This window comes from Corvus brachyrhynchos, unplaced genomic scaffold, assembly GCF_000691975.1.
Source record: "Corvus brachyrhynchos isolate BGI_N302 unplaced genomic scaffold, ASM69197v1 scaffold99, whole genome shotgun sequence".
NCBI lineage: Eukaryota > Metazoa > Chordata > Aves > Passeriformes > Corvidae > Corvus > Corvus brachyrhynchos.
In genome coordinates this window covers 845395-867279 of record NW_008239778.1, presented here as the reverse complement: position 1 = coordinate 867279, position 21885 = coordinate 845395, and the positions used below count along the sequence as shown (strand labels likewise).

Here is a 21885-nt window from a genome sequence, read left to right as displayed (position 1 = left end):
CCGGTTATAGGTCGTGCTGAGGGTCGGGGGTCGGTGTCCGCCCCGCCGAGGGGCTTCACACCGGCCCCGCTACCACCTTGGGCGTGGGGTCCCTGGGCCCGGCGGGGCGGCAGCGATCGGGATAAACACCGGGATATACCGAGACTTGCCAAACCCCCTTCCTCCTCCTTGTGCAGCTCCTAAAACTAATTTTTATTAGCTGTATATATGTATTTTAATTCGATGGGTCTGTGCCGGTGGTTAACAGGCTGCAGGTGTCACTGACAGCTTTGCCAATATGCCCCCTCAGCCTGTTTTCCTCATGAGTTCCTTGTGGATCAGGGAGTTTTGGGCATGTTTTTTGTAAGTATTGCCGCTGCCCGGCTGAGGATTAAAGTCCTTTAAACTCAAGCCGGGTGAAGTTTGGAGCATTTTTAAGATGCCGAGCAGTGCTTTTGGGATACTTTCGTGGGTGTTTGCCCTCCTCCATGTGCAGCTCCTAAAGCTGATTTTTATTATCTATGTATTTGAATTAATTCCATGGGCCTGTGCTGGTAGTTAACAGGGTGCAGGTGTCACTGATAGCTTTACCCATATGCCCACCTTAGCCTGTTTTCCTGATGAGTTCCTTGCGGATGAGTGAGGTTTTGGCTTTTTTCCTGTAAGTATTGTCCCTGTGTGGCTTCTCACTGCAGAGCTGAGGATCAAAGTCCTTTAAAGTCAAGCTAGGTGAAGTTTGGAGAATACTTAAGATGCTGAGCAGTGCATTTTGGATGCTTTTGTGGGTGTTCGTCACTGCTTGTAGCACTTTGTGTAGGGTTCAGGTTGTTCCTTTGAAGCAGGGAGTGGCTCAGCGAGGGTGTGAGATACTGAGAGATGAATGATGTGCTTGAATTACCAAAGAAATTCTCTGAGGGGTTGGCTCGGTGCTGTCTGAAATCCTCCTGCTCTGTGGCCGGGGCTGTGATGGGGTGCTGGGTTCACTTGAGAGGGTTTTACAGGCAAAATTCAACTGGGTTTTTTTGGCTGAGTGGGGGCCCAGTGCTGGGAATTAGCAGCACTGCATGTTTTGGGGGGAAAGGGTAGCATTGTGGGGGTTGTGCTTTAGATCCATTATTGACTTGCCATACTTTTATTGTTTGGTCTCATTTGAAACTACTTTTGAAGCAATGAAGTTCCTAACACCGGGACTTTGGGAACTGCACTGAGCTGGTCTTGGTTTTCCAGTTACCCAACACTTTTTTGAGACCAGTGACCAAACCAGGTCAGCAGAGAAGGACGTGGTGTTTTCCAGGAACAGTGCTTTACTCAGGAATTGGATGTGCTGGCCTTCTGGACACTGTTACAAAAGTGTTTTTTTGCAGCAGGGAGGATTAGGAAGAGAATTGTAGCTCAGTGGAATGTTTTGCTGACCGAGAAAAAGCCCAAAACAACACACAGTAGAAGGGGAGAATAGGCTATAAGGCCAATTATACCAATTCCTAAGACTGCTTTACCCAACAAACTGATTATAAGCTTGAAGATAGTCCGTGATTCTGGTATTTAATTTTGTTCTGTGGTATTATTTAGGCTAGAACAATCTTTCTCAGCTCCTTCTTTTTTTTTGCTGTGTAATCCCCAGTTATGCTTGGGGCTTTTTTTTTCTGATGATTAACTACTTGTGATCTAAAACTAGACCTAGAAACCTTGCTTGTGAAGTGCTGTTAAAATGCCACTTGTAACAAGTCCAGGTACAAAGTGTATAAAACGTTTTGAAGTTTTTCTCTGAGGTTTTAGGCAACTTAATTTCTGCATCCAGGTGAGTGCAGTTGGCAAGAAATAGTGTGTAGAAGCTGTTTCTGAGGAGATTTTAGCAGTTTTAGCTAATCTTCTTTTTATTCTGAATTCCCAGCCAAGGAGCTCAAAGAGTTTTTAGATGTTTCCTGTGGTTTCGTTTAAAAGCAGAGTTGTGAATCACATGGAGATGGTGAGACACAGCCTGGTCATTCATGCCACGGTAATTTAGTGGGGACAAACCAAACCTGTAGCTCCAGGCCTGTGCTGACATTTGAGGAGGAAAACACAACTCCAAGCTGAGCAAATTGAGAGCTGGAGCCTTGTGGCCGTCAGGATTTTGGAGGTTTGAAGCAGTGGCTGCAATTTCCCCTCCAAATGACAGGACCCAGGGCTGTGGTTTGTTTGAGGTGGCTGCTCACCAAAGCAGCGACTCTTTCTTTTCTTGGGACTGTTTTTTAGCAGCCTGCACTGCTTATCCTACAACTGCTGTAGCTGAAATCCCATAATTGCAAGAAAGATGCACACTAAAAGTGTGAGCACTGCGAAGATAACACGCAGGTTTCTTGCCTAATTCCCGAGTTGTCTAATGGCTTTTGTGTTTTCTGTTCATGAGCCTGAGATCATCTTGCCCCACCCTTCCTTGGGAGGAAATTAGCTCATGGTTAATTACTCTATTGCTAATTACATGCCTGAGTGCTTGGGGTTACACCTGAATCACGACTCTTTCAGCACGTAGGTTGGTGCTCTTCAGAATTTTGGGGCATTTGCGTCAGTGCTTCTTTGGAATAAATAAATTTTCAGGGCACTTTTCCACTGGAAAAATACAAAATACACCTTAACTCCATCCTTGCACCCCTCAGTTTTTGATGCACTTTCTAACCTACCTTATAAATCTATTTTTAGTAATTAAAGCTGTTGGCTGCTGTCTTGATCTGAACTATGATGGAATATTCAGGCACCAGTAAAATGTGAAACAACAGCAGTAAATGTAAGAATTGTGTGTGTGGAGACTTCCCTGGTTTTCTTTTTTCTGCTTTAAAATTCCATTTTTGGGGATGGCCATCGATGACCAGAGAGCTGCAGAGAGTGATCCTTCATTGTGAACACTTCACACTTTGATGGTTTTGAATTGGGAGAATTCAAGTTGTTCATTAGGTGCTGCAATGACTTTTGAAGAGCTGAATCACATTTGCTTCAGCCCAGTGAAAAGACTGCTGTAGGTTGTTGTTAATGGTTGTGTCAAGTTGGTTTTTTTTGAGAAAACTTAATTTTAGGGAGGGAAGAAAAAACTCAAACCAACAGCAACAAAAAGAAACCAAAACATACCCAAAAACCAAACCTGCCTGTTCCCAGTCTGTGTTTTCCTGGTTTTAGATACATTTAATTAAGTCATTAGCAATACTGAAACTCATTTATAGCACTTCAATTGTAGAATTAAAGCTACTGCTTTAATTTCCAGCGTTAGTTTGTGGAGTTACTGAAAAACTGTTCTTCACAGCTTGTAATAATTACGAATTGATTGCACTTAGCTCTTACTGGAGGTGTTTGATTGATTAAGCAAGACCCTTTCTATTCAGCTTTGAATATGAGCTTTTCCAGCCAGCTCTTGTCTCAGAGGTGACCTCAGCATTCCAGGACTAATAAATAGTTTATGACCCAGCTGATATCTCCTCAAAATCTGCACTGATAACAAAGGTGCCTGCCTGCTCCATCCCTGGCAAGGAAGGGAAGTGGAAAAGAACCAGAAAAACACGCTGGTGGTGTTGGAGCCCGTGGTAAATCCGTGCTGCTCCTAAACCATCTTTCACCCAGTGCTTTTCCCCAAGCCAAAGCTGTGTCTGCAGTCTTTGTGCTGTGAAAATTGTCCTGTGTTTCTTGCTGAAAAGAGGGTGTTATGTAAGTTTAGCCTTTCATGTGTTCATTAACTCAGCCCTGGGTGACGGATCCAGTTTGGATTGAAGGATCCTCTTTTTTCCTACCACATAAAAGCTAAGCATGAATCTGCTCCTTGCTGTGACTGATAACTGATTTAGTAGGTTTAGTATGAATTTTTCTGGTTATTTTTAAGTTGGTTTTTGTGAAAATTAGAACTTAGTATTTTGCTGTTATGAAGCTACAAAAGGTCCAAAGTCCTGGAGGAATGGTTGCTTCTCCTTCAGTCCCCTTTGTGGGATACTGACAGAAATGGCCTGGGGATTTATGGGCTTGGAGCAAAATTCATGTTTCCCATGTCTTAACTCTCTGTGTTGCCTTAGTAAGTGTTAAAAGGCAGATCAGAGTAAGTGACAGGGAAAGTGAATTGGCTTTCAGCCAGAATATTTTGCAGAAAAGTTGGTTTTATGGGTTTGGGTTCCTGGTGTGCTTCCCTGGTGGTGGTAACTGAAACCCTGCAGTGTTTGCACCCATGGTCTCAGTTTCAGCCCTGACAGAGCCACAGAGGGCAGGCAGCTGCTTTGTCCTTCCTGAAAAATATTCTGTGACTTCCCATTTTCTGAAGGGAGAGCTGTAATTTATTGGAGGTTCTTGGATGACAAACTTGACAGGAAAAATCAAGGGGTGTGAGCAAGGATGAGAAGTCTCTGAGTTGGTGTTGCCCTTCCTAAAAGGTGTTTGCTCTAAACAAGTGAATAAAAATAAAAAACATTATCTAAGTGTGGGTACAGCAAGAAAAATATGTTGATAGGAAGATGTATTTGAGAGCTTCAGAATAAATTGCATTAAAGCAAGTAGAAAGCTAATTTTGAATTAAACCACAGTGATTTGGTGGGGATTTTTTCATCATTTCAAAGCTACTGTGAGATGCTTCTGGAAAAGCTGGAGCAGATCTGATCTGTCATTAGAGACCTTTGGTGTGCAGCCCTGCAGATAGATCTGACTTAATATGAATCTCATGCCTCACTTCCTCTTGATTTTAGTAGAATTGGGAAAAATAAAGCTGGACATGCAGAACATGGAGCTTCGGCCTGGGAATTCTTGTGGCAGGAAGACAAGGAGCATTTTGGTGGCCACAGCCAGCAGTGGGACACCTTCCCAGGCTGTGATTATCCCAAATAAATCCCTCAGGAGCCGCACATGATGTGTGAGGTGCACTTTAAAGGTCATAGAAAAGAGTTGGGTGATTTCCACATTTCCATTTCGGTGGAGAATGGGAGACCAGAAGCTTTTGCTTGCAAATAAATGACATTCAATGAAGGGATTTCATAAATTAATAACTGAGAGCACATTCTTTTTCTAAACTCTTCAAAGGGGTGTTGCTAATTAACAATTAGATATTAAGGTGTGATGAGGTCTAGTCCTGGCACAGAAATGCTCAAAAGAAGATTCTTTTGGTGTTTGTAAGGTGTCATTTCTGCCTTCCCTGATGATATTCACAGCACATTTGAAGCACTCACTAAGCAGAGCAGTGGATGAATATCTTTTAAATGACATTACATTTTTGCTCCTGGCAGGGAGATGTGGGGCTTCTTGAAGTACTTTAACTGGGATCCAGGAGATGCAAGAAGGATGTTTGGTGCAAAGCACCTCTCCAAATTGTACTGGTTAATGTTATTTATAATCTTCTGGTACTTTGTTGTATTTCTGGATTAGATATTTTTTTTTTTTTTTAATGTGGAGGTTTCTTACCTTCCTTGTGTTTTCCTGACTTCTCAGGTGGGCAGGTGGTATAAAGGTGATCAGAGTTGCCTGCTCTCCAACTCCAGAAAAACAACAAATTTGTTTTATTCCTTGGAATTATGTCAGAAGTGAGCTTTGAACACATCATGCACTCAGGGCAGGAGTGAAAATAAGAGGTCTGACCGTGCAAAATGTGTGGTTTGACTGTGCACATGCATTGAGGAGGTGATTGTTGGATAAGGAGTGGGAGGGAGAGAAGGGACTAGAGAAAGGGGAAAAAAAAGGCATTTTGGACACACAAAACTTCCAACAAAACATTTTTAGGTGTGTAAGATCATAAAATGCACAGGGATTTAGTTGCCAAAAATCAATTTGAGAGGGTTTTTTCACATTCAGTTTATCACAACTGGAGTTGTTCTGTTCATTACAATATTAATGCTGACCTGCAGAAATCGGCTGGACAACTTTTTTTTTTTTTACAACAGCCTTTTCTGGTTGAAGGGAGCCGAAAGTCTGTGCTTTGTGTGCAGCATGTGACTCCTTCCTGTGGGTTCAGGGTGACCTCCTTTGTCCCTGCATCTGAGCTGATGTCACTGCAAACACTCGAGGGAGGGGAGGGCACTTGACTTTGCAGCTCCTTGCAGCCCTGCTTTGCTTACTCTGAGCTTGGACACTGAGCAGAGCTTTATTTTTAGTTCTAGTGTGTACACACAGGATGCCAGAGGGAACGGTGGCACTGTGGGGGCAAAGATCTGTGGGCACAGAGGTGATTTTTGTGCCTCTCTGGAGGGGGTGAAAGTGCACAGCTGGCAGAGAAACTCTGCTGTGGCTTTCAGGTGTTGGGCAGGGAGAGAAACAGGGTCAGGTTTCATTCTACTCCTTTAATTCTCAAACTAGAGTCTGGAACGTGGTGATGCTGAATGAGAGCAGACACCTGAATTCTTGGAATTATTGCAGTTGCAAAGCTGTTGTAACTCTGCTGTGGTGGGTGACAGGATTTTATAGGGTTTTATTTCCTTGGGTGACAGAGATCCCTGTAAAATTTCTGTGAAGTTTGTGTTATGAAAATGGTTTTATTTATTGTTTCTTCATGGTTTACAGGGAAAACATTGACAGAACAGCTTCACATGAATGGCAATTAAACATTTTATGCATATTTATTGCATTTTTTTCTAGGACAGGCACCTGCAATAGAGGTCTCTGACCAAAATGCTGCTGCAGCTTCTGCTTTGTAGGAAGTGGTCTTGAAACTGAATCAGTGAAGAGTTTCATGCTTTTGCTTCCCCTTTCTTTTCAGAATTGTTGCTCAAGGACATGAGTGATGCTCTGGGAATGGCCTGAGTGTGCAAATCTTGCCACTGTGCAATTCCTCCCCAGGCTGTGCAGCTGACACACACTGACAGTTGAATTTCTGGGCTCTGAGATGTTGGCAGCCAGGAGCTCACACACAGGCCTTCCTTGAGAAGTCAGGAAATGAAACCAAAAGATTTTTGTGAAATCTTTGTTTCTCAGTTATTTCTGCATATGGGAATGAAGTAAAGCTCTCAAATATTTAAAATATAGGGTTGGGTTTATTTTCATTTTGCTTTGCAGCAGCACAATATTGTCTGTCAGACTTTTCAGTGGGAAAGAAAAGAAAGTATTCAGCCACTCTCCCATCTATAAAAATGAGAACACGTGGCTATAAATGATGTCATTAAGAAATTGATGCCCTTAATATGCATGTCTCTACAATTAAACTATTTTTTGGTTATTTTTAGAAACTCATTATTTCTTTCAAAAATTGAAAAGTGGAAGAAACCTTAATACTTATGTAGATAAGATGGAATATTTAATTTGTTCCCCCCTCAGAGAAAATCGTGTGTTTCCTGTTACTTTGCTTAAAATAACTTGATTAGATTAATGGGAAATGTTAAACATTATCAGTCTTTTAAAATGGATAATTGAGCTTGGAACAAAAGAGCTGGTACTTCCTGTAGTAGAAAACTCTCAGTGGCAGTGACATTTGTGCATATTCCATCTGTTATGCTGGATGATCCAGAGAAGAGTTTGGGGTGGAATTTCAGGGGAAAGGAAGATAACTCTGACTCAGTTGCTGATGTTCTTCAGTTTGAGAAAGTCCCTTTTCCTCTTGCTTTCCATCCGTGGCATCTCTGGAATGGCAGAAAGAGAAAGGAACTGAATTTACTGGACAAAACTTTGCTGTGCTATTTCTGCTCTCTGTGTCTGTCAGTATTGCAATCCAAATGTTAACATTTTAATATGCACACCTTAACCTTGCTGATGCAGATAATGCTGTGCTGCTTTTCTCCTAAAATGACTCCAGCATTCCCCATTAGAACCAAGTAGCTGGGATGCCTTTGGGAGGGAGTTGGCATGTGGGATGGTTTCTGTCAGGCAGGCAAGGAAAGGGGAGGCTGGATGCTTGCTGGATGCTCCAAGACAGGCTTGGCACAGTGCTGGTGTAGGCAGGAGAATCTTTTTGTTGCAGTCACTAAATATAAATCCCACAGAGCTGTGCTGTGTGCAGGCAGCCAGTTTAACTCTGCCATAACTTGGAGGAAGTGGGGATGCACCTTGTCCATGTGTTGATGTGCCCAGCTGGGTCAGCTGTGATTCCTCACTGTGCCCTGAAGACACTTTTGGAGGCCAGAGATCCCTTTCCTAAAGCCTCACCAGTGTGGTTCTTTGCAGGCACAGTCTTAGAATACAGTATATTCTATATGCTCCCTTCATTGGTGTTTGGAACTTTCTTACATTTTTCCCCCATTGCTTTGTGTCTCTGGCTGTCAGAACAAGGTGCTGATGAGAGCAGAGCCTTGGCCCTTTGTCCTGGCTGTGGGGCTGTCACTGGTGCCCTGGGCCACTGCCTGGAGCTGTGTGCAGGTCACAGCCCTGCAGAGATGTGCCTTGGCCCTTTGTCCTGGCTGTGGGGCTGTCACTGGTGCCCTGGGCCACTGCCTGGAGCTGTGTGCAGGTCACAGCCCTGCAGAGATGTGCCTTGGCCCTTTGTCCCGGCGGTGGGGCTGTCACTGGTGCCCTGGGCCACTGCCTGGAGCTGTGTGCAGGTCGCAGCCCTGCAGAGATGTGCCTTGGTCCTTTGTCCCCTGGCTGTGGGGCTGTCACTGGTGCCCTGGGCCACTGCCTGGAGCTGTGTGCAGGTCTCAGCCCTGCAGAGATGTGCTCATGCTGCCCCTGGCTGTGGGGCTCGTGGTTATGTAACTGTGCCCTTCCTCCCGTGGCATTCATTTTGTTGCTATGGAGCTGTTAAATAATTCAAGCAGGTGACTCCTTTCTAAAGGCAAACCTTCAGAAGAAATGGTATCTGGGATGTGGCTGGTGCCACATTTCTGTTTTTAACCCTTCTCCTCTTCCACCAGGAGGAAAATGAACCTGAAATCGGAGCGCAGAGGAATCCACGTGGATCAGTCGGAGCTGCTGTGCAAGAAGGGCTGTGGTTACTATGGCAATCCTGCTTGGCAGGGGTTTTGCTCCAAGTGCTGGAGGGAGGAATACCACAAGGCCAGGCAGAAGCAGATTCAAGAGGACTGGGAGCTGGCAGAGCGGTAAAGAACCTTCTTTCTTCCTTCAGGGTGACTCCACCAAATACTATTCCTGCCTCCCATTTCCCAGTCCTGTTTGCTCTGGCTCAGGCTCATCACAAGTTAGGAATTAAAAATTTCCTTTTGATGCAAAGATGGATATTTGTGACATTCTAATACAAGAGGTTTGAAAAGAAAATCTGGGAAGTAACAAATGTAAACAAAGCCCAACCTCCCAATGAATACTTTAGCCTCATTTGCATATGCAAATCTATATTTCTATCTAGCAGTTAGAAGGGTTAAAGGGACAATTTTGATTAAAATATCCTCTGGAGCTTCTGGAGATGGCTTGGGTGTAGCCAGCACCCTGGTTTTACATTCCAGCTGCTGATTTTAGTCTTGTATGTGGTCATTCTTTCAAACTGCAGGGTTAAGCCCAAGAACATCAAAGCTTTAGCTTTACTAACTTAGGTAATTGTCTAATCACTTATTTTCTGCAAACCAATCTAGTTTTCCTCGTGTGATAAATGCTTGACCCTGAAAATGGAAGATGTGTTTTCAGAGGTGATAAGCAGTTGGCAGCACAGAGGTCATGACATTGTTTTCCTCTGCCATAAATATCTTAAACAGTTAATAAAAACTTTATTATTAGGGCAGATAGTTTTGCTGCCAGTCTTGGATCATCCCTAAAATAAAGTGGGGTATTTAAGGAATTCTTTAATAAGTAGCTGGGAGATGCTAAAGGCACAGATAAGCTGTGATTGTTTGCTGCAGTGAATAGACAGGCTTGTCAACACTGGTGTAAGATACAATTCCTGCCTCAAGAGATTGTAGATCCAACACTATTTATGGTCCATCCTGAGCTGGATGGTTTGCTAAAGACAATTGTTCAGCCTTCCAGCATCTTGAAGTGTGATATAGTGTAACCTATTTTAATCCTTCTGCATAAGGGGAAAAAAGTTTCAGGATTGGTGAGTTTGCCCTCCTCTAATTTAGATTAAAAACTGGGTTTGGTCTCATTCATTCAAGCAGATATTTATTACCAAACCAGATTAGGACTACAATGATCTATTTCCCAAAATATTTCTGAGGTTGGGACAGGGTATTTTGCTTTTTTAAGATGGTGAAGCCTGTGGTAAGAGGTTGGGGAACTCCCTGTGAGGCAGGAAGGAAGGCAAGGAATCTACTGCTGGAAATCCTTCCCTGACCCTAGAGAATTCAGGGTGTGCCATGAGGGGAAGGTGACCATGGTTAAACCTCATTTTTCCCCCTTTTGGCCTCACAGTTTAACCCTCCCTCACCACCCTGAGCTTTCTGTCACTTTTACTGCTGCAGCCTGGAAAGGGTGGGTGTCATGTAGTGAAGGGAAATGTGGCAGGAATAAAGGAATGAAGATGGGCAAAGAATTAACATGTCAAATGAGTAATTAATGATTGCACAGGAAATCAGCTTATTTAAGCACTTAAATCAGACCTGTGTTCTTCTAATTCCAGGCTCCAGCGTGAGGAGGAAGAAGCCTATGCCAGCAGCCAGAGCACCCAAGGGGCACAGTCCCTGACCTTTTCAAAGTTTGAGGAGAAGAAAACCAATGAGAAAACAAGAAAGGTCACAACTGTGAAGAAGTTCTTCACGGCTTCTTCCAGAGCAGGAGCTAAGAAGGGTAACTCTCCTTTGCTTTTCATGCTTCTGTACATTTTAAAATTATAAGTGTTTTTGACAGATGTGTTGTTCTAAAAGGCAGATTAATGCTCTGTGCTTTGACTTTCAAAAGTTGGAGTAGTGATGCTTCTGGAGAGTGATTGTTTCTGAAAATGCAGAAAAATGTGAGCTTTTGGGTGATGCCAATCTTTTAAATAGAACAGTGAACTGCTTAACCTGTGTTTCTATGTTACTATACAGGAGTTCTTCCACTAAACAGCATAAATGTGTTCCTGGTGGTGGTCTGGCACTGCACTGCTGAGGGGAAGTTCCTTGTTCCTCTGGCACACATTCCAGCTAAATTCCTGAGTCAGCCACAGTGTCATCCCAGGATTTAGGGCTGGGAGGGGAATTCTCCTGGAGAGAGCAGCAGAGAAGGTGCTGGCTGTCAGTCACCTCAACAAACTGCTGTGTCTGAGTGTGATAGAAACCCTGAGATAAAATATCAGCTGATGCTGCCAGAGTGCCTCACTCTGACACCTCACCAGGAAAAAATGGGATGTGTAAGCAGGGTGCCATGAACTGCACATAAATGTGAGGCTGACAGTGTTTGTGTGTGGGCTGGGAAGATCAAGTTTGTGGTTGGCTGAGTGTTTGTTCTCCAGAATGTGTTACAAGCAGCAATCATGAATGGCACTGCTGGCTTTGCATAGCAATAGCTTCCACAGGCGAAAACTGGGAAATGCTGGGCTGTAGAGGAGGAATTCCAGAAGGAAAACCAACATTAATCTGTCTTAACCTTAGGGATAATGCATTTCCTTCATTTGAAATTCAGCATATTTCCTATTAGAGTTGACCTGGTGCATGGCAGCAGCTGGCTACATGAGGCATTCATTCACCTGTGTGTTAAACCTTTTTTTTTTTTTTGAATGTTCATTCTCACTTTCCATCTTTTCTTTTTTTATCGCTTCACCACCTGTCCTGCCACGCTCCTGCTCTCGGTGCCCTGCTTGCTTTGGCCTTTTATTTCAGCAGCTCAAGAGAAAACCCCTAAGCAAGGACAGCTTGGGAGGGAGAGAAATGCTGATAACATTCTCAGGGATTTGAAGGAGATTTTTACTCCCTCCTGGGAACTGGCTTCCCCTTCTGAAGGTAATGCAGCACAGCCTGGGCAAGCTGTCTGCCTGGTTTTAGTAAGCTTAGCTCTTAGCTGGGCTTTGCAAAACACAAACTAGGGTTGTGCCAGTTGTAACTCATGCTCTTCAACATGAAGGTGGCAAAAAAAGCAAGTCCAGCATCCTGAGGTGATGTTGAATCTCTAAACCAATGGTTTGCTTCTCAGTAGGGAGTCACAGGAGTAAAGCTGAAGCTTCTTTGAGCTCCGCTTTAGGATTAGAATTAAAAAAATAAGAATTTTGTAAGAATTAGTTGGATTTTGTGCTGCTTTGTGTTTTTATCAAAAAAAGCATTCCTGGTTGCTGTTACAAATCTGATTATTATGAGTTGAAACTACTGAAGTTGGCACTTCAAGAACTTTTGCATTCTCAAAACATCTCCAGATGTTTGTTATATAAACCAAGATGAAAATTTCCTATCAAGAGGAGACGCTGGTTTCATTTAAACCAAAAGGACACCAAACCCCATGATGCAAACAGCTTTAAGAGCTCATCCTACTTTATTTGTTTGCCATCCTGACTTGTTCTGCTGGCTAAAGAAATTGGAAGATGTTTATTAAATTACCGGAAGATGATGAAGGGCCATGTGTAACAGAGCTGATGGCAAAACCTTTCTCACATTCCATGCTTGGACTGGGCTCCGTGGCCATGGCACAACCATAGTGAATCCCTGGAGTGCTCCTGCTCTGCTGTGACAAGTGGCTTTCCTGTAGAAAGATTGAAGTATTAATAATGTTTATTCTTTGTGAAGCTGATCCTTCCTGAACTTTTCCCGTGCTCACTCCTGGCGTTTTGGCATTTTCCTCTGCTGGGTTCTCTTTAACTTGTTGGAATTTCTTGGCTGTAATCAGCTTCTTTTTAGTTGGACTGAATTCCCTGAGGACACAGGACAAACCTCAGAGTATTTTGTTGCTGGAAGTACATTTGTTCCTGCAGTCCTTGGTAATCAGTGCAGATTAATTCTCCTTATATCAGGATTTTTAATACTTAATATTAATCTGCCTCAGTTGACTACATCTCTCTAGTAACTAAAACCAATCTATTTTGAATTAGTGAGTGAAAAAATTATATTCATATTCCTTAAGGTCAAATAGTGAAATAAGGCTCATTCTTTTTATAAGAGAGTGAACACATTGTTGAAATAAGTAAATAAACCTTCAGCTGTACTGCAAAATGAGATCAGTGATTAATCATGGAAGAAATATCTCATAATTCTGCCCTTTTCTTTGTTTATTATTTCAAAGTAAGCTTTCTGCTTCTCTACTGTTAAATGTGACAAATTTAATTAATGCCCACCCTTCAGCTGGAATCCTGTGTAGGGTTTGGGATTCACTGCAGTGAATTTAGATATAAAGGCAATGGAAGGAAATCCCCTCTGGAAAAGTGTCCCTGAGTAACTAGAAAGGAGCTGGATTTGCACTATCTCAATTGCTGCAGTTGGAATTTAAATATTTGCAAAACCTTTTCTGTTCTCAGCAGTTAAATACCAGAAGTGTTCTGATGGTGCCTGACCAAGTTATTCCCCAGAGAAGGTTGTGCTGAAGTGTGGAGCTTTGGTCAGAGGAGAAGTGTTTGTTACTCACTGGGTGACACAGCTTTGGATTTTCTGTAGTGCTGGATCTCTTTAAAAACAAATAACAACCAAAAAAACCCCAGTAAACTCCCTCAAATTCAAATTAAACCAACTTAAACATATTAATCCCACTTAGTTCTTTTTCTTCTGGAGTTCTGCATGCTTGTTGAAAGCAGGATTTCTGTGCATGTGAAGTGTTTGCAGATTGAAAGCTGTGTTTGTCTCGTGCTGACCATGAATATTTTCATGTTTTCTGTCTCTCTTCTGCTTGCTTCTCACCACGTTCATTTCCACCACCTCTATTCAATCCCTCCATTTCCAACAGCGTTGGCTGGCAAGCTGAAAGGTGGGTGAAGGTTTTGGAGCAGGACAATTAACTTGGAACTTGGAAAATCAGATGTTTTTGTGGGAAAAAGCCCCGTGGGTGCAGCTCTGTCAGCTTGCTGTGTGTGTTCCTTCAGCAGAACTGCCCTGAGCTGCTTGGGAGCCACGTGTGTTGGTACAAGCAAAGGAGCAGGAGTGTAGAGGTCAGGGAAAGTGGGAAAACCACCCTGTTATCTTTAGGAATCTACAGAATCCCATCTGGAAACCTTAAATGGAGATATCTGACCTGGGAATGACGGTGTAAGAGAGCCAAAAGCAACCCCATGTTGCAGTCACTTCTAATAGAAAAAGGCCATTAGTGTCACTGGGGGTGTGGCTCTAAATGTTCCACTTCAGTGGAATACTCCGTTTTCCTGGAGTTGTGTGTACTAATAATTGCTGTGTTTAATAATATCCAGCATTCTCCTGGCAAAGCTGGAGAAATAAGTGACCATAAGTTGTCTGCACAGCTGAAAAAAACTGACTTGAAGTGATAAAACCTTTATGAATTCATCCAGCAGTGTAAAAAAACTGATCTGTTGTGCCCTGAATTTTCCCAGCAGAGATCCAGGAGGCCAAGGCTCCCAGCCCTTCCATCCACAGGCAGGCCAGCATCGAGACAGATCGAGTGTCCAAGGAGTTCATAGAATTCATCAGGACATACCAGAAGCCTGGCCAGGACATCTACAAGCAATGCAAACTCTTTTTGGACACCATGAGCCATAAAAGGGTAAGCTCTGCATGCCTCTTGCCTGAATAAAATGGGGGAATTGGGAAGAGAGGGAGGAGATGTTGCTTTTGTTCCAGCAGTTTGGATTTTATGGAGTGTAATGAGCCTTCAGGTGATGGAATTCATCAAATTAAGATCTGGGTGCTTTATTTTTTGGTGGTGTTGGACCAAACCATCCTTCCAACCCCAAAGCTCTCCTTTGCATCCCAGATAAATTAGTCCTGACTAAATCCCACATAAATGAGTCTGTTCAGCAATATTCTACATAAATAGGACTTGTGGAAATGGTAAGATATCACAGAGTGGTTTGGGTTGGAAAGGACTTAGAGATCATCTGGTTCCATGGGCAGTTCCACAGTCCCAGGTTGCTCCAAACCCTGTCCAACCTGGCCTTGGATGCTTCCAGGGATGAGGCAGCTTATGCCTAAAAACTTCTAAAGATAATTCAGCATCAACCCATCCCTCTCCTTTTATTTGGGGAAGGGGAATTCGACCGTGCTGCTTTTTTTAATATGAAATAAGGGTTACATCTTCATTTTCCATTAAAAAAAAAACAAACCACAAACCAATGTTCTTGAAATATTAATCAGTCTGTGGTGCCACCTATGGTTGGAATGAGTCAGAACTCAGCATAACTTCTTTTTCACCCCCTTCTTGTCTCTTTCCTATTTAGTTCCTCAGATTATCTCCTCATGAGTTCTCATGGAAGCTTACATTCCCTCTGCTTTGAAATCTTCTTGAACTTTGATTTCTTTTCTTTTAGATCTGTTCGTTCTGCGCACAGTTAGTGAGAATAATGTGGGTTTATTTTGGGCTTCAAGCACTGAAGGTTTTCTCATTTCCTACTTCAGTCTTCTGAAAACACGGATTTTTTACTACACATAAACCAGGCCTAAAAGCCAGTCTCAGCAAGAACTGAGACTTTTGTGTTCAGGGCAATGTCCAGTTTTTGCCCTTAGATAATTCAGCAATCAAATTCTCCTCCCCCCTTTTTTAATGTATGATTTCATTCAGCCATTTAATGATGAAAATTGCCTTAATTAAGTTAATTTCAAACCTCTGTTATGTTCTTCAGGAGGTCAGTTAGCAAAAGCCAGTGTTGTTTCACAAATAACACTGTAAATATATTTCACAGCAACTTTCTCACCAGAAATGTCTGCTGTATAGATATCCCTTCAAATAATTTATAATCTTGGGGATTTTCTAGACTATAAATTGTCTTTTAAAAATCAGAGGTTAAATAGGGACAAACCTTCTGCCTAGTCTGAGGTTAAATAGGGACAAATGTCCTGCCTAGTCTGAGTTTTGTCAGCGCTCCTCGGGGATGTGCCTGGCGAAAATGGCATTGCACCTGTGCTAATAACCTTTGTTCAGCAAATAAATGCAAGTCTTTCACCTATTAAAGAGCCAGTGTTGGCTTCTCCTATTTTTAAATAAAATGGAGCCACTATAAACACCTCTGACGACACCTTTGCATTCTCAGACTGTTACTGCAGCTGGACACTTGCCTTAAACCAAAACAAAACATGAGGTGTTGCTGCCAGGTCTTCCACACTTAATCCTTGTTCTCTTGCAGGATTTAAGCATTGAGGAACAGTCTGAATGTGCCCAGGACTTCTACCAAAATGTAGCAGACAGGTTGCAGACACGTTGGAAAGGTACCAAGTTCTTCTTCCTCATCTTCCTGTTCCAAAAGCAACGATGTAAAACTAAAGCCTCTTGAATTTTCAGTTAAAGCAAAGCATCCTCAGCTTTCAGAAATGCTGGGAACAGGTTCTGGTAGCAGAGTTAGAATTGTTCCTAGCAGCATCAATTTTAGGAAGTTTTGCTGTCCTAAATATTTGTTTTTACAGCTTTCTCTTAAACTCTCTGTGGAGTTCTACCCATTATGTTTTTACTTCTTAAATTATATCCATTTATGAACTCAGGTTGGCTCGAATGAGTAGCACTGATTTGGTGATATTAAGATTAAACTGGATTAAACCTTCCAAAGAGCCCAGGAATACTTCATTTGTGGGATTTGTCCCTTTCAGTGCCCCCTGAAAAAGTGGAAAAGGCAATGGATGAGGTTGAGAAATACATCATGACTCGACAGTATAAGTATGTTTTTTGCCCTGAGACAACTGATGATGAGAAGAAAGACCTTGCTGTCCAAAAAAGGATCAGGTAAGGCTTGAAAGGAAAAATAATTGAGCAATCCTTAATTGTGTAAATGAGCTCTGAATCAACCATGTTAAAAAAACCTCATGCTATGCACAGAAAAATGCCTTGTTAACCAGCAAGGGTTAAAAGCATTTTATTTAAAATACAGGAGGAATGAATAGGTGGGATAATGACAACCACTACACTGGGAAAATTGGTTTGCTTGTGTTAAATTACAGCCAAAACAAACTTTTAAAAAAGGAAGTATTTTCTCTGAAAATAAATTACTTCAGTGGAATAAGCTGGTTTATGGCTGGAATAATGCCTCATTCACACAAAGCATTCCTTGTGCCTTGAGTTCAGGAAGCAGCTGGTTTCAAACACCTGGCTGTCACTGGCACTGAGGAGTTTAACCCTTTTTTTCCTGTCACAGGGCTTTGCACTGGGTAACTCCGCAGATGCTGTGTGTTCCTGTCAGTGAGGAAATCCCAGAAGTCTCTGACATGGTTGTAAAGGCAATTACAGGTTTGTGAATGATGAAGTTTTTATTTACAGCTTTAAATTTCATCTCTCTTGCTTACTGAGATTATTTTTGCTGTCATCAAAGGGGGGGTCCAGGCTGTTAAATCTGCAGGAATCTTTGTGGGTTTGGACTGGAATTTCATCTGTGGAACAGGGATAATTTTCCGTACTGAAGTGTTTAGGCTTAGCTGATCTTGAAACACTTCCCTGCAGACAGAAATGATACAATATTAATATTACCCAGCAAATCCTGCTTATTCAGTGTCTGATTAATACAGCTTGAATGATTTCAGGACTTTCCTTCCCTCACAGATATCATCGAGATGGACTCCAAGCGTGTCCCTCGGGATAAACTGGCCTGCATCACCAAGTGCAGCAAGCACATCTTTAATGCCATCAAAATCACCAAAAACGAGCCTGCTTCTGCTGATGATTTCCTGCCCACACTGATTTACATCGTTCTCAAGGGGAACCCGCCACGCCTGCAGTCCAACATCCAGTACATCACTCGCTTCTGCAACCCCAGCAGGCTGATGACTGGAGAGGATGGATATTATTTCACTAACCTGGTGAGTGCTGCAAGAAGGGTGGGTTTTGGACAGCAAGATTTGTCTTTGATTTGGAGGTAGGAATTGCCAGCAAAGGGAAATGTAAATTTAAATTAATCTTCAAATGTAAATTAAAATGAATCTTCAAACAGTGGTTGGGATTACTTAGAGCACAGCCAGTTTTATCTCCTTTCTCTTCTTTCTCTGCTGTCCAAACCACAGCTTTGCTTTATTTTTTTATAACTTTAAACCCTTTATTTGAAAAGTCTGATGTTAAGACTTGGGTGTATTTTTATCCTGCAAGGAGATCAGGACTTTCTGTTCCTCAAACCCTGAGTTTGGGCTGTGCAGATGTTCCAGATGCAAAGTTCCCTCTTTGAGCCCAGGAGAGTTTCTTGAAGGCACTGCAGAATTAGGCCATTGGTGTGTGGAGGCAAACAGGTTTTTTACAGCTTCTCCAAGAGGCATTTATCAGTGTGCTCTGCATTTTATCATAAAGAATCCTTGAGGGAAATTACAGAGTTGAATGAAACAACTTGGAACGTTAAAAGTTTATTTCAGAAGGAGCAGAGCATCCACAAAGTGAGCTGGGCTTTGACACTCCTTCCTTCAGGAAATTAATGAATTAATCTGCATAGCAGATCTCTGCTGATCAGATAATTAAATATTAATACACTGCTCCTGTCTCCTTGTCATGTTCCTGCTGTTCCCTCACCTCCCAAACACAGGGACCCTGAGGTTTGGAATGTACCTTGTCAGCTCAGTTTTTGATTTCTTCAAACTTTGGGGGAGAGGAAAGAGTTGTGTGAACTGCCTGATCCAATTAACTTCTGGAAAAGCTCATTTAGGGCACAAAAAAAATATTTAAAAATCATTTACTGATGTAAGAAGAGGGTAAGGAATAGTAAAGAGGTACATTCCAGTCTGTGGTGATTCCAACCTTGCAGTGATGCTCTCTCTGTTTTATTTGCAGTGCTGTGCTGTGGCCTTCATTGAAAAACTGGATGCTCAGTCTTTAAATCTGAGCCAGGAAGATTTTGATCGTTTCATGACGGGCCAGACCTCCCCAAAAAAGCAGGAATCTGACAGTTTTTCCCCTGATGTGTGCCTGGGGGTGAAGCAAATGTGCAAAAGCTTAGACCTCCTCTCTCAGTTGAATGAGAGACAGGAAAGAATTGTCAGTGAAGCCAAGAAGCTGGAGAAAGACCTCATAGATTGGACTGATGGGATCACCAAGGAAGTGGAAGATATTGTGGAGAAATATCCCTTAGAAATAAAACCAAAAAGTCAAGCCTTAGCAGCCATTGACTCTGAAAATGTGGAGAATGACAAGCTGCCCCCACCACTGCAGCCTCAGGTTTATGCAGGATAATTCCCAGTGGCAGCTTGGAAAAGCAGCATTATCCTCACCTAGCTGGGAAGGGAAGGAAATTAAGGCTTAAAGACCTCATAGATTGGACTGATGGGATCACCAAGGAAGTGGAAGATATTGTGGAGAAATATCCCTTAGAAATAAAACCAAAAAGTCAAGCCTTAGCAGCCATTGACTCTGAAAATGTGGAGAATGACAAGCTGCCCCCACCACTGCAGCCTCAGGTTTATGCAGGATAATTCCCAGTGGCAGCTTGGAAAAGCAGCATTATCCTCACCTAGCTGGGAAGGGAAGGAAAATAAGGCTTAAAAAAAAAAAAAAAAAATCAGATGAGCTTAAATCAGTACATTTTTAAAGGTACTTTTCTTTTTGGTTAAGTGTAATGAATTGTATTTATTTTAGTCCAGTAGATTTCTATTTAGGCTTTTGTGGGTTTTTTGAACTGAATTTCAATTTTCTACACAAACTGGTGTCATTTTTAAGCAACACTAGTCCATTGACATCTCTCCTGAAAGCTTCCTTCTAAGCATGCACTTAATTGTTTTTAATAATTAGTTTAACTCAAAGCCAAGTTCCAGCAGCAGCTCCACAAGGTACCAGTGTTAGTCTGAACTTACTCTGTAGCTGTAAAGACGAACTATATATTGTAAAATATGTAAAATTGTAAATAGATTTCCGATCTAATGTCTCAGCTGTGCATGGGCTTGTGTGTGAGTGAAAATGATCTCGAAATGTTCATTTTAGCACCTTTCAGCTCCATCATGTTGCAGTAGAAAGGCAAAAACGAGTTAATCTGGAGGGGAGAAGTGATGAATTACAGAGGATGTTGTTGTAGTGATTTGCAAACTTGAAAATCATCTTAATCTGCTTTGTTAAAAAAAAAGAATTATTTAAAAGATGACATTTCTTCGTTTAAATGCTCTGTCAGAACACCTGGTAGCCTTGAGTGGTGCACAAAAATGCTGATTTTACTGCTTTGGAAGGGAGTGTGGGGCCAGAAATAGAAAATATTTCAGGAATAGGAAGAAGTATTTGTAGTAAAAATTACATGGTGTGGAACAAAAAAGGGGGAGGGGAAAGAGACCATGAAAGAGTTGCTCCAAAAGTGGCTCTCTCTTATGGTCATTTCCATCAGTGGGATAAATTTTGGTTGCTTTTTTGACAATCCTGGGAAATAAATAAGTTCATATAATTCGAGGTTGCTTTTTAGAAGGAGCAGGAGCAGAAAAATGCACTTTATTTCCATGAAACATCAACGTTCTGCTCTTCAGTGACCCCTTTAGCACCTTGAACACCGAGCTAAAAATGGCTTCGTGCCACTAAAATTCAGATTGGGGTGAAAGAAGAGCTCACCCCACAAAAAGTAACCTCTTGCAACAGAACTTTGAAACATTTTCTGTGTCATTTGAAATCTCTTCCCGCTCAATCCAGCCCTGACTCCTTTGTGTACCCGAGATCTCAAACACGAAGCTCAGCTGGAATTCCTTTTAAGCAATGTTAAATTCTTGCCATCAAGGAGGAAAGCACCTACCTCTTGATTAATTTCCACTTAATTAAAGCACTGCTCCTATTAAATTTGCACTGCAATAACTTCAGACCACGACTGTGATTTGTCCCTTTTCTGGCAGTTTTTAGCCTTATATGAACTATGCACCACCCCCGGTGTTCCAGAGAGGCAGCCGCAGCAATGGGCTGCTCACAAAAATAGAAAAAATCAAATTATTCCCTGTGTCACCACGCCCAAATCGCTTCGGTAAATAACCCTGGGATTTATTTACTTCGGGTTCTAAACACCGGGTGCTAATTCTGATACCCAGGTTTGTCCCGAGGAGAAGGCGTGGGGGAAGCAAACTTTCAGCTATTGTGTAAATGATCGTGTTTAAATAAAAGTGTGCCCATTCTGCCCTCGTTAATGAGTCCCTAAAACCCTCCTCACCTTTTGTTACGCTGTTAATGATTAAGGGCGAGGTAATCGCGGCTGCTCCTGCATTCTCTGCTTCGGGACACAACAGTTCTTGGCCCTTCAAGTGCTGGGCTGGGTAACAATGTATGTTTTTATTTTCTTTCCAGAAAGGTTATTGGAGTGATTAAGCACTTTAAAATTTGCTGGTGCATTTGCAACTAAAGTATCTCTTTTTCATGTGATCAAGCCGCTGAAGTGGGCTGTTGAAATAAATCAGGTGAGGTGGATTTCCATGCCCCAGCTGGAGTGATTTCCTTCCCCCGGAGTGAATTCCTCCTACCCGGAGTTATCCCTGAGCAGAGCTGGAGCACAGAGGTGCTCACAAAGTGCTGCAAAAAATAGCGAACCAGAGAGTTTAATTGAAATCTCATCCCTTAAAGTGGTTTAAAATACAGATGTTGTGCTGTGCTGACAGTCACAGTATCAGAAATTTGCTTCATTTTTCCCACTCTTAGTTCAGTATCGCGCTGTGATGCTCCAGACTTTACATTATCCTCGTGGAAACATCATCATCCTCATCATATTACCATTAATAACACTAATTATTAATAATGTACAGTAATAGATAATAACGCAATCTAAACAATGATATTGTTTATCACGAAAAATATCAATGAAGATAATGATGGTTTGTTTGCATTAAGGATTTCACCCTGAACACTCCTAGGTATTGGACACCTTTAGGAAACATAACAAAAAGTGTTTGGGGACAGTTTTTAGAGGAAAAGGGGAGGGAAAAGGCGGGGACCATCCTGAGGGCTGCGAGGGAGGCCGGAGCGGGGATCGCGGGACTGCAGCACTCGGGCCCGAGGAGAGAACGCGCTGAGCGCCCAGGCCCGTTCCCGGTATCTCTCCCGGTACCTCTCCCGGTCCGTTCCCGGTATCTCTCCCCGCCCGTTCCCGGTGCTGCTGCCGGGCCCCGCCCGCCGCCGGCCCCTCTCGCGCTG

The 21885-nt window shown here is 42.5% G+C and overlaps 1 protein-coding gene across 7 annotated transcripts; it reads left to right on the top strand.

Moving 5' to 3' along the window:
• Positions 1 to 8748: 8748 nt before the first annotated feature.
• RABGEF1 (RAB guanine nucleotide exchange factor 1) lies at positions 8749 to 20888 on the top strand. Of its 7 annotated transcripts, XM_017743030.1 has the most exons (11): positions 8749 to 8936; positions 10406 to 10572; positions 11583 to 11702; positions 13624 to 13644; positions 14222 to 14391; positions 15968 to 16049; positions 16425 to 16557; positions 16967 to 17058; positions 17368 to 17624; positions 18577 to 18817; positions 19057 to 20888. In XM_017743030.1, the coding sequence occupies exons 1-11, from the start codon at positions 8758 to 8760 to the stop codon at positions 19212 to 19214; spliced, it is 1620 nt and encodes a 539-aa protein (XP_017598519.1). In that variant the 5' UTR covers positions 8749 to 8757; the 3' UTR covers positions 19215 to 20888. The 7 variants fall into 7 exon arrangements, with proteins under 7 accessions (XP_017598519.1, XP_017598520.1, XP_017598518.1 ...); XM_017743031.1 differs by lacking the exon at positions 19057 to 20888 and having other exon boundaries at positions 14225 to 14391; positions 18577 to 19046; XM_017743029.1 differs by lacking the exon at positions 19057 to 20888 and having other exon boundaries at positions 18577 to 19046.
• The last annotated feature ends 997 nt before the right edge of the window (positions 20889 to 21885 follow it).

Bases quoted from the DNA above. Each gene is read 5' to 3' on its own strand.
- RABGEF1 (XM_017743030.1), top strand. From the start codon at position 8,758: ATGAACCTGAAATCGGAGCGCAGAGGAATCCACGTGGATCAGTCGGAG. The intron at 16,558-16,966 runs GTAAGGCTTGAA...TTCCTGTCACAG, and splicing joins GCTGTCCAAAAAAGGATCAG to GGCTTTGCACTGGGTAACTC. The intron at 17,059-17,367 runs GTTTGTGAATGA...CTTCCCTCACAG, and splicing joins GGTTGTAAAGGCAATTACAG to ATATCATCGAGATGGACTCC.